The 16,290-nt window shown below is 42.1% G+C and overlaps 1 protein-coding gene and 1 pseudogene across 2 annotated transcripts; one reads left to right on the top strand and one right to left on the bottom strand.

Annotated features, from left to right (window-relative positions):
• The first annotated feature begins 1,752 nt into the window (after window positions 1-1,752).
• LOC143558892 (uncharacterized) lies at window positions 1,753-4,023 on the top strand (annotated as a pseudogene). The gene is made up of 6 exons (XR_013139829.1): window positions 1,753-1,962; window positions 2,043-2,095; window positions 2,181-2,244; window positions 2,733-2,775; window positions 2,867-2,914; window positions 3,741-4,023. The product of XR_013139829.1 is annotated as an uncharacterized LOC143558892 (transcript).
• A 752-nt stretch (window positions 4,024-4,775) lies between these two features.
• LOC143558891 (uncharacterized) lies at window positions 4,776-7,568 on the bottom strand. Its single transcript, XM_077047638.1, has 6 exons — window positions 7,401-7,568; window positions 6,802-7,183; window positions 5,965-6,161; window positions 5,732-5,876; window positions 5,416-5,569; window positions 4,776-5,235 (listed from the first exon to the last, which is right to left on the bottom strand). The coding sequence occupies exons 1-6, from the start codon at window positions 7,460-7,462 to the stop codon at window positions 5,210-5,212; spliced, it is 966 nt and encodes a 321-aa protein (XP_076903753.1). The 5' UTR covers window positions 7,463-7,568; the 3' UTR covers window positions 4,776-5,209.
• Window positions 7,569-16,290: the final 8,722 nt, after the last annotated feature.

Here is a 16,290-nt window from a genome sequence, read left to right as displayed (position 1 = left end):
CATATTCGGTATATGAAAACTATCATTTGAGCAAAAATTCATAAGAAGAGACACTCTACAAGAACAAATGATACTGAAAAGGGTATCAATTTGACATTGGGATAATCAGTAAAAACAAATACAAGTGAGACAAAACATCGAACACCTGGCGTGCATACACACACTACGCCCTAAAAATCATCCAATACAAGCAGTAAATGGATAGTCATTAACAACTTAGGAACATATATAATGACAATGCATAATTAATAATTACTATATGATTGAATAAGAAAATGTGTGAAAACAGGTACCTCTGAGAGAATGAACAATTTGCCGAAGTCAGAAGTTGAGGTTTATCTTCATAACCAATAACTTGAATCTGTGTAAAAACTTGGGAAAGATGATGAAATCATGTATAGTTTAGTATAGGTGAAGTGATTATTATGGTACATGTATTTTAAACCGTTTTTATGATAGAAAGGGCAAGAGGTGAATGGAGTGTTTTCTATATTAATTTAAATAACATTGTATTATGGGATTTATGTGGAATGGGTAGCCACCTCTCTTGCCTTAGCAAACATATCTTTGAACTTTACATCGAGTTTGATGTGAGGGGTGCTTGGATTCCTTATTTAAGGTAAAAATATCTTTATGTGATAAGTTGAAAATGTCTTATGGCTTTTGAATAACAAGTTTCTAAAAAAGTGTTTGAATTAACATAAGACAATAAGTTGTTGTTTAAAAAGTGTTTGGTTTAATTTAGTGATTTAAATGACCAAAAAGGACATAAGTAAGCAATGGGTGGAATGGAAATTGGAAGGGTAGAATGGGTATTCTAATCCTATTAAGAGATAAGTTAGCAAACTCCAACTTATTGAAAACCCTTATTTTAGCTTTGTTGATAAAGAGAAATGGAAAAGACCTTATGTGTTTCCAAACACTTTGTTAACACAAAAATGACTTATTTAACCATCATAAGTCATAAAGAGAGGAAAATAAGGAATCCCAAACACACCACAATGAGCACCAGAACCCGAGGTTCGGCTGATGTGGCTTAAAGGCATATGAGGGTGGGATGGGCATCTTGTGGAGGAAAGTCCATGAACAAAGGGTTGTGGCTGCAAACGGGTAAACGGACATGGAGTGTGGGCCCATGGGTCACTCTCTTTCACTCTCTCTCTCTCACACACACATATATATATATATACACATATATATATATAATTTTAATAACTTTTTAAGTTTATATGTATAATTTTAAAAACTTTTTAATGAATTATATGAAGGTTTGGTTTTGTAGAAGTAAAGAGAGGTTTTGAGAAAAGTGAGGGCTCGAACTTTCAGACGATAACGGGTGAATTCATATCACTGAGAAAATGAGAAAAAAAAGGGGGGAGCTTAAGGGAAGGCAGGGTTAAAGTTGACATCACAACGTCAATCGGGAACATTGCACTTCATCTCTCGGTACATGACTGTTTCTACGCGGTTTATATATCTTATAAATTAAAAATATTTTTCTAAATACATAAATACCAATATATCATTTTTTGAAGCCAGTATTGTAGTAATTCTTAGTCGCTAGTCTGGCAATGGGTTAGACGCCTAGTCTAGATTTCTATAACCGTGCCCGACGCTATATGCCTCGTATACTAAGTACCCAAAAAAACTAACATACACAACACTTGAGGGGGGCAAAGTAAAACTTTTCTTTTAGGTTTAAGAAACAAGAAGTCATTCAAGTTCCATGCTGTTTTGTACACTAAAAACCAAGATGAGCAGCAGACCACGTACCGGGCCGCCGAAACACGCGAACAAATTCGCCTGGAAACCCAACGCCGGCGTCAAAATTAACGAGACCGAAGTGGGCGGCCGGTTCGGACCCTTATCAGATATCACCGGAGTCTGCCCAAAGTATAAAGACCAGATTGAATGGAAACGCAAATACCGCAAATACAAACCCTTAACTGAACCAGCCAAATGGTAACTGTGTTTATATTATTTTATTGTAGTTTCAGTTTTTATCATGTTTTTGATTAATTGGGTTTGTTTGTTTGTTACAGTCAAAAGTGTACGAAGCGAGCTGTTCATTAGGCGTACCATAACCTATGCAACGGTAATCAGGGCTTAATAAAGTTTGCATTTTTATCTATTGTTGCTACTTATGTTGGTTTATTTGATGGGTGTAATGTGAATTGCAGCTTGTGCTAAGGAGCATAATGTATGTGCTAAGTGTTCGTGCCGTGTTGACCGAATTGTTGGAAGGTTTGATTTTTTTTTTTGTTTTCTTACGAAAGGCGGTTTTAAATAAAAAGTAATGCTTTTTTCAATAAAAAACAGTTGGTGTAAATTACAATTATTAAAATTTGTAAAATGATAAAGTGACGAACTTGATGGCATTAATGAACGATTTCCAAGCAGTGTTGTAGAAATCGCTAGGCGCTAGTCGGGCTGTGGGGTAGGGACTGGCTATTAATCGGATTCGAGTTTATATGTAATTTTCATTATACATATACACACACATAAAGTTTTCAATCTTGACCGATTTTGACCAAATAGCGATTAATCGGCGACTAGTTGGCAGGGTACCAACTAGCAATTAATCGGGTATTAATTGGTGCTTAGATAGGATTTTTACAACCATGTTTCCAAGATAAAGGCCACTAGTTAGGATGATGATGAACAGAATTTACGTTTTGATATAGGAGTTTGAGCTTGTGAATGGTGACTGATATATGAGTAATTTTTTGCAGAGATATTACTGAAGTAGAAGCTGAGCAGAAGATGCTTCAAGCGGTTTGTTCTTATCTTCTATGTTTGTTTGCATTTGTGCTGGTTATCTTTAGTGGTGCTTTCTAATGATGATAAATTATTGCTTTTCTTTTAGGCTATTAGTAATGCTCGAGAGAGAGAGAAGAGGTCCTTGCTTCGTGCAGTAAGTGTCTTTTACTAATTCTCTTTTGGTTTTCTGTATTATTTACTTAGATTAAGCAAATGTCAAATAAGTATGATCATGAGAAAGAAAAGTGAAGAATAAAGAAGCTATATATACTTGTTACAAATCGCACAATCATGACTCAGTTTAATTGTCATGGTGCTATGTTTTTCTTTGATTTTGGTGATGTTATACACAACGTGTGGAATCCATTGTTTGAAACTATATTGTAGTCAAATATTCAAATGCATTTTAATAATGATATAACAGAGGAATCTTGTAAACTGCTAATACTTGTTAACAAATTTTCCATGTTTTTGCTGATAATTATGCGAGTAAAACTAAGCATTAGAGATTGTACTTCAATCCTGTATATTTAGAGGCTACTATTCATCCTCTACAATATTTTTTGTGAGTGTATAGAAAAAAGGAAAACTAATAAAATAAGTGTTTGTGAGTGTGATTAGATAGAGATAAAGAATAGGGTGTAGAAGGTTTTTTAAAAATATACAAAACTTAGAGAAAATACATTTTTTAGTTAAATTATATAGATAGAGATATAGAGAGTTAAAGTACATTCTATAAACATTTTAATTGAATTTATCGGCCCCAAAGTACGAGTTTTGTCATTTTGTTGGTTGAGTAGGACTTTATGATAAAACGAATCACTGACACTGGTAAATAGGTTGCCTCACAAGTCTTGGAGTTATGATAATAATGGGCGGATATCAAAGTTGTGATAATAATGGGCGGATATCCAAAGATATTGTATTTTAGTTATTTTAACCAAAATAAGAATAATGGATTAATGTATTTGATGCTACAGATGAACAAAGGAAAATCTGAAACGAAAGAACAAGATCCAACTGATGTTCAACACAAGGCTGGTGATTTGTTCAAAGCCGAATCACTTGAAGCATACGCAGGCACAACTAGAGATGATGAAGATGAGGATGAAAGTGATGATGATGCCCAAGTAGTCAACTGAGAATATTCTTAATATGATTTCAGATCAAGTTTATGAACAATCACATTTTGCAATTTATAAACAAATGTTGGTAGTGATAGCGTGGTGTTATGAGTTCGTTTTCCTTTTTGTGTTTATGTTAAGGTCCATTTTTGTTGTGTTGTGTTGTGTTGTATTCCAATCAGAAAAAACAAATATTGTCGTCTATTTAGCTTCCATTAGGGTCCAAATACGTGTGTAAATGGCCAACGACCAAACCAAACCCGAATCGACTAATATCGACCCAGACTTTCAATGGTATATTGTTTTAAGAAACACCATCGCCAAAGTTTGGGTTGAAATCAACTTGTCTTGTAACCAAACAACCGTATCTCCCAAAACAAGCGGAACTAGTCAGGTGAGGTTACAGGTCATGCTGGGTTCAGGTCAAAATAGAATGTTTTTAGAAATGGTCATTTCAGTTTGGGTCGGTACAGGTTCTGATTAAAATAAAATAGGGACAAAACCTACCATTTTAGAAAAAAGAAAAAAAAATCAGATGAGTTAATTCACAGCTGATTATAATTATTAATCCATCAAACTAACATAATGCTAAACTTGCTGTTGGAAATACCACAACCCATATTAGCAAAAGCAATTATGTATAAAAGATTACTAAAGATTAAACTATAAATCACTCAAAACATCAAACTAGGATATAAGTACACCCATCCATGAAACCATAATCAAGAAATCAAAAGGGAAACCTAATTACGAGATAGCTCGAGGAAGATTCAGATTCGCCCAGTGACCGGATGATGATTTCTCAAGTGAAAAAATATGCAAGTCGTAATGGTGTTACGAAGACACCAACGTTAAAACAAGCCAAAACCAAAGGCTTGGGTTTGTTTTGCTGGTATACAGACAATAAAATGGAAACACCGATTGTTGACCATGAACACCAACATTAAGACAGGCTAGAAATACAAAATGATGTCTGAAAACCAGCAAGAAACAAAATCTATTGGTAATTTATGTTCCAAAATGGGATTACAAAGTAATGTCTAGAAACAGTAGGAAACAAAATCTACTGGTTATTTATGTTCCAAATTGGGATTACAAATAAAGCCTTGAATTACATCAATTCAATTCTAGCCAATAAAAAATGGTTAAAAGAATGATATGTATGAACCATACATTTGATTTTATGTGATCTAGTTTCTACTCATCATGTAAACAAGAGAGCCTCGTGCCACTCGACACTATTCCTGTATCTGTAAGTAAGAATGATAAATGTATCTGATATAAATTGAACAAACCCCTCGTCTACGAAAGCAGGTTGTTATAATCTACAAATCTTGAGCGCAGATCCGTTCTACAAAATAATGAAGAAATAGTAAATGTTAGCATACAAGCAAGCACATGAACGAACATATGACATCAAAGTAATTACAATGAATCAAATGATTTAAGTTTTGGCTATCATAATGCTTGTATTGATGATTACTTTAACATTAAACATAAAGCACAACATAAGGAGAAAAAAAATTCGTACTCAAATATTCATATGCGAGTATCATAGATGTTCCCCATGCTGACATGCTAAAAAACCTTGGACCAATTCCCTTATAAAAACCTTTCCAGCCGTCTTCTGCTATCAATGTTTTGACAACTTCGCGTGTAGAGGGTCGCTTATCGTGTCCCATTACCTTGTATAAACGAAATTAATCAGCACGAATCCTTTTATTATAACTATATAAGTTACAAAAGAAGAAAATAATCAATGGGACTTAAGGAGAACAAGTACTTTCTTTTAACGCATGTGCTTCACAAACGTTTCAATTACATTAACTAATGGCAAATAAATGTACCTGTAATCGAGTCTTTATAGTGTCAAGTGGAGTTGTAATTATACTTGCTGCAGCAGCAGCAGAAATCCCACCCGCACCCTGAACTAAAACTATTGTCCCTTGACTAGGAACCGATCCATCGCCATCACTTCCATGACCTAACAGACTACATAAAACACGTGTGTTTATATTTTGCTGCAAACCACAAATCGGGAAAAAAAACAAAGTAAAAAAAATTAAAAAAAATTGGTCACCTCCATATAACACGCTGACTGGACCCATAGCTAGCCCACCAAACAGCACTTGAAGGCGAATAAGTCATAACAGACAAACCAAATCCTCTATAAAGTCCTCTAATTCCATCTTGTTTCAAAACCTTACGTGCAACATCCAGACCACCGTTATAGCTCGCATGACCAGAATACCCTTGAACCATCAGCCTTTGACTAATCTGTTAACTTTCAATACTCAGAACACATACACATAACTCTAACATTATACTTAAAAGTAGGCTTGTAATCGAACCGAATGAACATGAATGGAGTATGTTCCTGTTCATTTAACTTTAACCAAACAACCAACTCATTAACGTAAACCAAAACGAACAAGGTTTTCATGTTTGTGCTCGTTCAACAAGAAAAAGAACATGTACGTGTTTGTTTATGTTCGTTCTTTAACAGTATAAACGAACGACTCGCGAACGTAAATGAACGAACACAACTAAAATAGATGAACGGACATACCCGAGATAAAACCAGCTAGAAGTAACGTGAAGAACAATGTGTTGATCCTAAATTGTTATCAAAACTAGACTAAGTTGTAACGGGCTAAATATGAATATATTAATGAGTGTAAATGGAAGAACCTAAAAAAACGTAAACTAACAAATACAGATTAATGTAAATGAATGAGACATGTGTTAATGCCTGTTTGTTTAACCAAAATAAACAAAATTTTATGTTCATATTTGTTGGTTTATTAAATAAACGTACTTCCCACCTAACGGTTCACAAACTGCTCATTAAACGTTGGGTTCATTTACACACCTACTCAATACAAAAACCAAACAATTAACAAAAAAGGAATCATACCACATCAATAGGAACAAAAACCCCTTGAGAGCAAAGAGAAGCCGTCATTCCCGCAAGCCCATTAGCAATGGCAGCTTTCGTAGGATCCGACAGCTTAAACGGCTCCACAATCTTGAAAGCCGCCACTTTCGTGGTCTCTAACGCGGTCATAAATATAACCCTTGCAGGAATCGCACCCGTGATAACCGTCCCAAACCCTCGATACAAACCCGGCACACCTTCAGCCTTTAACAACCCTCTAATAACCGCATAGGCGCTCTTCTCAACGGAATCTTTGGTTGTAACCTGCATCCTGGTCTTGACAACCGATATAGGGTACAACCCGACGGTAAGCCCGGTGAATATCCCAGCTCCCACGACATAAAACTTAGTTTTATCAAGTCTGCAAAATAATAAGACAATATATTTATATTATTGAGGATGTATAACCAACCTAACAACCACCAAAGTAGAGGAACTGAGAATGTGAAATAAATAATATTGTTTTTTGTTGTAATATCAATTTCATATATGGTTGTAAAATTATTTACTACAAAACGATTACAATAAATAAAGTGGCAGGCAACAATATTAAGATGTGAATTGAATTGAATGCTTACTTATCCCAATTAATTTCGGTTTGAGCAAAATATCCTGCTGTATTAGAACGAGCAGTCTCCATTGACACGTATATCTGAACAAAACCCTAACGATCGGAAGAATTAGAAACAAGCCGGTAGGAGGTGTTAGGGTTCTGAAAATTGAAGAGATCAAATCGTGGGGTGGGTGGCTTTAATCAAAATCAAATTAATAATAAAATGATTAGGAAGAAGAAGAAGAAGAAGAAGAAGAAGAAGAAGAAGAAGAAGAAGAAGAATGAAAAATCAACTGGTGGCTGGTCAATCAATGGGTTTATTATTATTATAACTAGGTTTTGGTTGCAATTGCACATGTTTAATCTAAACAAAAGAATTAATTCAGCAATATATTCTAATCTGTGTTTGGTCCGCCTAATTTTCTTAAAAACAACATACATGTGTTAAAATAATTAAAATTTACCACAAGATCATAAAATTAAACAACATACAAGAAATTTGATTCCGTAATGCATTTAAGTGGTAAAACAAACATAAAAAAAAATCAAAATATATGTCGCCACCCCCCACCTATCGGGTGTAGACGTTGCCTACCTATCGGTTACCATTACCACCACCATTGAAGATGGAGGGGCCAGGGGCGGACCCACATGTGCTCGTGCGGGTTCACGGGAACCCACTGAATTTTAAAATTTTATAGAAAATACATAAAAAAATATGAATAACCCATAAGTAAATTTGAAATGAACACATTTAACGAAATGAAAGTTGGTGGAGTGGTTAAACCTTTGTGTTTGTCAACTTGTTTTTTGAATTCGCTGGTTCGAATCGTGTTAACTGCAATTATTTTTTTGGTTTCCAAAAATTAAGACCATGAAGAGGTAGGTCCCAGCAGAGCCCAGTTGGACCCGCAAGACTCACCTCAAAGAGGGACGTCTGCGCAGTTGAACCCGCAAGACTCACATTCAACAGGGACGTCTGCGCAAAGGCTAAACTCGCAACCCCTTGAAGAGGGACGTCTGCGCAGAAACCAACTGGGCCCGCAGGACCCACCATGCTCAGAGACGTGACGTCCTTACGCGCAGTACGCAAGCTGTTCCCGCAGGAAAAGCCTCCCAATGGTGAAGTACTCCGCCTGTTCCCGCAGATGCGGATACAAGCCATCAGGGAAGGCTACCTGCGCAGCAAAGCTACACGCACAAGGCACTTAACTCTTAAATAATTCAGTAATGTCACCTGAAGAAGGAGTGAGCAAGCCGGGAACACTCCCGCACAAAGCCGGGAAAACTCCCGCCCAAATAAGCCAGTCCGTATGATACTTGAGGATCTTTTGTACTGTACCTGACGAGGTATGGACAAAAGATCTGACCAAAGATACGACAGCTCACTGACAACAGTATGACGAGCAGCACGCTCTTGTACTGTATGTCACTATTAGCCGCTGCCTACTCACCAACCTGTCGGAGGACGTGCATAGCCTGCAGTTGTTGGAACAGGAATAGTACACAGCCGGCCTGGTCACTATCAGCCGCTGCCTACCCACCAACCACCAGCATGGCATGTGCGTAGCCCACAGTTGGCAGAACAGGAACACTATTCAGCCGGCTGTACCTGCTTGGAAACCTACCTTCGGCTATAAATACTCCAACACCTTGGAATGGTATCATCTTATCTCATATCTCATATCTTGATATATTACCTGATATCTGCTCTAGTCACTCTCTTAATATACACTTATATTCAAGAGCAATCTAGTCTGATTCTCACGCCGGAGGGTGGTCACAAGGAGGTACCCCCCCCCTTCTCAGTGACGAGCTCACAGTGTCTGTTTTGCAGGTTATCAGAAGAACCATCTTTGCCGGATCTAACCCCTCGTGGGAAACATCTACTTAACCCCCAGATTATCCGTAATCTGCCCGGGGTCGATTAGTGTTTCTTCATTGGCGCCATCCGTGCATAAAAGCTAGAACTAATTTATTCAGTTTTTTCAAACTTCTGGAAAGATGGTTAAGGTTACTCCTTTGCCAAAGCCAGCGAATAACCAAGAAACACTGGTAACCACAACCCCAGCTACTGGGGGGGAACACCGGCGAATACACACATTTTACGAACACTACCCCGGTTACCCGAGCCGGGGCAAGTGCAGTAAACAATCCTCCCCTGGGATTCATTGATACCCAGGTGGAAAGACAACCGACGAGGCCCCCCCGCCAAACACTTGAACAAGTTAAAGCGTGGGCGGAAAAACGTCAAAAGGAATTCCAAGCTGAGTTGGATGAACGCTTGCGTTCATTCCAACAGGCTGACGAATTCGGAAGCACTCAACAGCTCAACATGAGCAATGAGTGCGAGTACTTGGACGATGATTCGGAGGAATCCGACACCGACGCAAACCCTCGCCATAGGGCGAAAGGGAAGCGTAAGGAAACGGACTTCCAACCGAGAAGGAATTTTGGAGAAACCTTCAAACCAAAAAACGCGGGTGGAAACCCACGTGACTTCTCTAAAACCTTCAGACCAACCGCTGCAAATGCGGGAACCTCCAAGTTTGCAAGGGACATTGCGGAAGCAATCGCCCCAAGAAGTGCCAAACAGATGTCAAACATCGGCACCTATGATGGTATATCTGACCCAGACGATCATTTGAACAGATTCATAGCGGGGGCAACCGTCAGCAACTGGACGGAACCCACGTGGTGTTATATGTTCCAGATGACGCTGGTTGGAGCAGCCAGAGCGTGGTTCGACCGTCTACCGGTCCACCACATCTACGATTGGGCAGACTTCCAACAGAAGTTTAGCCAACACTTCAGCCAACAAAGAAAGTATACCGAAGAGCAATGGACAATCCTCAATTGCATTCGAGAGGAAGATGAATCTTTGCTAGACTTCATCACTCGCTTCAACTCAAAGAAGCTAAGTCTGGGTAATATTAGCGAAGATCTTGTTCGCGCTGCTTTCATCCAGGGCACAAAAGACCCAGAGCTCATCCGCACCTTAACGGGTAAAGATGGCATGCCATCCACATGGGATGCCATCATGACAGCAGCTAAACGCTTCGCGGAAACGGAAAAGCAACTGGGTAGAGATCTTCCCCAAAGCACAAACCTCTACACCCAGAAAACAAGAGAAAACAATGTCCTTACCGCCCGACTAAACAAAAAAAGGAAGCTAGGCATTTGGCAGTCAATGGTAAACTTTGACACTTCATCCGGCTCGCACCCTCGGTTAAGCGGAAAAGATAACATGCAGTCGTCGAACCGGAACTCCAGATGGACGCCACTCACCAAAAGCGTCACCAAGATATTCGACACCGAGAGACTCCCATGGCCAAAGGCTCCAATAATCCGAGAGCGTCACAACGCTGATCAGAGCAAATTCTGTGACTTCCATAGGACAAGAGGCCACAACACCGAGGAATGTGTAGACTTGAAGGACATCGTCGAAGCATTTGTCAGAGATGGGACGCTCACGCACCTCGTGGCGTAATGAACGCTGAGCAGGCTAATGCGTGTAGAACCCCAGTTGGGGAAAACACGAATAAAACTGCAGCTTCAATATCGGAGACTACATACTGCGTAAACAACGAGATTCCGAACCAAGTGCATATCGGCTCGAAAAGCTCGATGACACTCCCAAGAACATGGAATGGAGCTCAATTACACAGTCTGCATGTAGATCAATTCCAAACTTGTAAAAGAAAAGGCCCAGAGCCACTTCTAATGGAAATGATTCTCCTTATCACATTGACGCTGATGGTCTTACATTTATGCTTAATGAGCTTTCCACACTGATATGCCGGTCTTCACCGCATACATAAGTGGGAAAACAAGTCGTTGCATGTGGAAGGCGGCAAAACCCGCATAAACACAGAACGATAAATTTCTAAACACAAAAAATGGCAAACCTTCACGCAGGTCAGTCATAGGTGAAGTTCGGTCATCCCACTAAATGAAAGTGCCGGTCCTACCCGCACAAATCATGATAGAGGAAACCGAACCTATTGACAACAGCGCGTGGAACGGTTAATTTATTCAAAACACTGATATGCCGGTCTTCACCGCATAAATAAGTGTGAAAAGTCGTTGCATGTGGAAGGCGGCAAAACCCGCATAAACACAAAAAACGGCAAGAATTTCTAAGGAAAAGATGAGGAAAACCTTCACGCAGGTCAGCCATAGGTAAAGTTTGGTCATCCTACTAAATGCAAGTGACGGTTTTATCCGCACAATCATGATAGAGGAAACTGAACTTTAACCTATCGACAACCGCGCGTCGAACGGTTAACTTATTCAGAACACTTAGAAAATATCTTCAAGGAAAAAATGAGGAAAACCTCCACGCAGGTCAGATATAGGTAAAGTTTAGCCATCCTACCAAGTGCAAGTGACGGTCTTACCCGCACAATCACGAAAGAGGAAGCAAAACTTTAACCTATTATCTACCACGTTCAAAGGTTAACTTATTCAGAACACTTGGAAAGTTGCTAATTTAAACTAAAGTATGCATGAGAAAGTCATATAACGTTTATAAAGCAAGTCATCCAGTGAAAGTAGCGGTCCTACCCGCACAAAGATTTATATTTCATAATAATTCAAGTATTACAAGAATGGTCGGGTATCTACCCGCCTACAAGAATATAAATCTATACAATGTAAACCTATCCTAACAGTGGGAAGGGATCTAAAGGTTCAAGCTTCAGGACCACTCCCTCCAAACCCACTTGTACCCGCACCATCAGTTGGCTGTGGCGGTTCAAGGAAGGTCTTAAGAATGGTTAGCCCATCATCAGCAGCAGCAACTTCGTTCACCTTCTCCACCACCGGATGCGCGAAGGTGGCATATTGGTTCACTGCTTGGTCATATACGGCTTCAGTATCCACATCATATAAAGGGAAGTTGGGAGGCGGGATGCCCTTCTCAACGAACCCTAGACCAAGTAGGAAGCCAACCTTTTCTCCATCCTCATGAGAAGCGTTGAGGGCTGCGCTCATGGCATCGTCATATGACGTGTCCGTGAAGACCCGATGCACAACCTACAAAACAAAATACAAGTATCAAAACCTTTTCTAAGAATAAAGAAAATCGTGAAGACATTATGAAGCTAAGCTTACCTGCGACAACGCTTCTCGTAGAAGCCATTCCTTGGTAACCAGAGCCTCCTGGAGGGCAGCTTGAGCTTGGTTACGGGCGCGTTCGGCTTCACTTTTGTTAAGGTTGGCAAGCAACACTTCTTTAGCCGCAGCCTCTTCGACGCCCTTAAGCTTACGCTCAGTATGGTCAAGCACGCCCCTCTGGTCCAAGATCTCTTGGAGCTTCTTGGCGTCTTCCATGGCCAAGGCATCATGAGCCTGTTGGAGCCTCTCTAATTTGGCTTTAAGTTCCTCATTCTCGAGGCGTAGAGGCTCAGCAACAGCTTCAGCCTTGGTGGCCCTCTCAGTTGCGTTCCGTGCAGTTTCCTTAGCCAGCCGAAGCTGTTCGTTAACAGCTTGGGCAGCCTTGGAACGGGCCTCGAGACGGGCCTGAACTTCAACCTCAAGGGCCTTGAAGGCCTTCTCCTTCTCCGCAGCAACAGCGGAGAGCCTCCTGTTCTCCTCTCGGACAGCCCGCGCCTGAGCTACTTCTTGGATCCGAGCTGCCTTTAACTTGTCGTTTTCACGACAAAGCAGCTCGACGCGCGGCTGCATCCGGGCTAGGAGAATTCGGAGCTCATTTGTCAACCTACCCTCCTGGTAGCTTGACATTGCTTCCCCCAGCGCACCAGCGGGGGCGGCGTGGCGCGCCCATTTGACGCAGTCTACAGGCGTCCGAAGGGTGGTTCCCCGGCGGATGTTCCACCGCGGAACAAACACCTCATTCGAATCCGATACTGCAAAAACAAAAGGCAGTTAGGAAAAGATGATATATATAAAAAAAAAAAAAAGAAGCCAAATTCACCCTACGCACCTGTAGGGTCGACAACAGGCCGGTAGCCGCCGAACCCATCACCTGAACCTAACGGATATCCATCCAAGAGGTCAGGCAGATGGGAAGGAGGCACAGATTGGCTTGAAGCCCCAAACATACCTGCTGAACCGGCCGGGAGCGAGGTAGTTTCCGGCGCGGGAGGCATGGTCGAAGCCGCTGCGGTGGAAACCAACGGAGGTGAACTCACCAGAGGTGAACTCACAACCGTGGCCGCGGCTGCGGAAGAATCCACAGAAACACTCACCGCCGGCTCAGTGAAGGAATCAGTGAATATGGCACTGACAGCCGGCGGAGATGTCGTCACAGTTGGAACAGTTGGCTCAACGGGGTGAGCAACTGAACCAACTGAAGCAGGCGCAGTCGCCTGGGTCATCGCCTCAGGTAGGTTGACCAAGCCTACCGTCATGGGTCCGGAGGTGCTCCTCCCCGCTCCACCCTGGAATGCGGTAGCATCCACGCCTGCACAAAGAAGATATAAGTATAATGGTGGAAAGCTATGCAGTTAAAGTAAAGGAAGATTATACTTACGGGTTTTCTTGAGCCTAAAGGTGCGAATAGGCGGGGACGAACCCGATGGAGCCGGCCTCTTCATACCGGTCACTGTCGTCGTCCTGGGCTGCTCGGAGGTGACAGTCGTCTCAGCCTCCGGAGCAGTGGTCTCAACACCACCTGGGTTCCCCGCCGCCTCCTCACTCTCGGTCTCCGAGTTTGACCGGTTCCCCTGATCGGCGGTGGAGGCAACCTTCGCCTTGCCCTTTCCGCCAGCAGCCTTCTTCTTCCGCGTCAAGAAAGGACCGTCTGCGGATTCCTCATCAGAAGATGACAGAATTAGAGGAATTCCAGCAGAGGTTTCAGCATTGAGAGGTCGAGGGTTAAATAACTCTTTACCTGGCCACGTGGCGCTCAGAATCGGGTGGCCTGGCGGGTAGACCTCCACAAACCGATCAATCGTTTGCTCCAGGATGGGCAACTCGTTCTCATCAAGAGCACGAGTACCCATCCGAGCGGGACCATCAGCCTCCCGCGGATGCAAGAGCGACTGCAAGTCATTCCCCTCTGAAATAAAAAAAGAAACAGTTAGAAGAAAAACCTAAATCAACAAAGAAGACAGAGCATACCGTAAGGGATAGAGTTCAAACCGTATTCGAGGACAATGGGAACCTGTGGCGCTTCAGCCCCAACATCCTTCCACACTCGGCTCATACCGAGCATCACCATCCCAGACTCCGAAAAGCGGTACACCGGAGTCTGGATCCAGGAGATCTTGGCGAACCATTCCGCCTCCTGGTAGTTGGGGGCGTGAAGGGCGGGGAGTGCTGTCCCATTCTTAAACGTCATCGCAAGGGGGACGACGCGAGCAAAGATATAGAAAAACTCCCGCTTCCACGACCGAAGACTGCGCTCGGTGGCGCAGATCTTCAAACCCTTGATCCGATTGACCAACGTATACCACCCCTGGATGCACCTCCAAGAATAGAAGGTCATCAGGCGGTCAACATGGAGCTCCACACCCAGAATGAGACACACCCACTCGAAATGGCGGATCTTGGCGATCGCCATTGGGTGTACCTCAGTCAGATGCACACCGTGTCTCTCCAGAACACGGTATACAAACTTCGTCAATGGGAACCAGAGATTCCCATAGATGAAGAATGCAGCATACACCCCTATTTTGCCCTTGGGGGCATCTTACACCGTCTGGTGTGGCTCCGGAAACTCAGGCTCGAACGGCTCGAGCATGAACTTCCGAACGATGTACTGATAAAGCTCGGTGGGAAGAGCACACTGGCATTCGCCAGCAGTGCTCTTATAGTCTTTATCAGACGTAGACGTCGGGATCTCGACGTACACGTCAGGTTCCTCGGCGATAGCCTCAAAATCGTGAGTAGAAGACATGGTTTGGAGGTAAAGAAGAACGATTTCAGGATAATGCTTGGCAGAAAGTTAAGAGTATTCGCCGGAAATCGTTTAGAAGAAGAAGAAGAGAAAAGTGAAATTGTGGATTAAGATGCACCCTCTCCCCCTTTATATACTCATCGCAATAAATGCGATGAATTTAATGCGGAAGAGAGAGAAATCACAGGTGCAATGAAACTATGACACGTGGCAAAAACCAAGCTGGCAACAGTTGTTGAAAGGATGCATGCCATAAATTTCGTGGCCACGCGCCCGAAAACTCGCGCCCACGCGCCTGAAAAAGCGTCTGGAATGACCATATACTGTCACGTCGCCATAACTTCCTGCACGTCCTGAAACTGTCAGAAGCGACCGTCGGACTACACTAACGTCCCTTCAACAGTTTGGACTGTTCTTATCCTTTCACCAACTCTTCGAATTTCAAAAGATTCAAAAATAAGCGGGAATATACCCCTTACCTTGGCAACCAAGTAACTATAAGACAGGTGCGAGTACAGTGTTAAGGCAAAACCCTTCACATACTTAGCACCTGCAGGGAATTGAAGCCAAGAATACCTCGGCAACCAAGTAACCATAAGACGGGTGCAGGTACAGTGTCAAGGCAAAACCCTTCACATACTTAGCACCCGCAGGGAATTGAAGCCAGGAATACCTTGGAAGTAAAGTAACTATAAGACAAGTGCGGGTGCAGTGTCAAGGCGAAACCCTTCACATACCTAGCACTCCGCAGGGAATTGAAACCAAGAAGGATCTCCTGGGCCATGCTTGCGGAAACGGGAATAACATCCCCGCATAGCGGGAACATCGAGAACTAGATTGTTTGAAGCTCCAAGATGGAATTGGTTGTTTAACATAATTGATCACTATGTTCAAAATTACCAAAACCTCATGGAGAATCTACACAACTGGAACTCAACGCTCCTGACTTGCGAGGAGGTTACAGACCTACCCGCATCATACCCAAAGATCAAGCAGAAAAGTCGGGAATTTCTGCACGTGACATTAGGACTTCCGCAGGAAGAATCCCCAT

The sequence above is a fragment of the Bidens hawaiensis genome, unplaced genomic scaffold (assembly GCF_021521415.1).
Source record: "Bidens hawaiensis isolate Kalapana, Puna unplaced genomic scaffold, B.hawaiensis_p1.1 tig00019669_1, whole genome shotgun sequence".
Lineage (NCBI taxonomy): Eukaryota > Viridiplantae > Streptophyta > Magnoliopsida > Asterales > Asteraceae > Bidens > Bidens hawaiensis.
Note: the sequence above shows the minus strand (reverse complement) of the source record. Positions and strands in the feature narration are given on the sequence as shown.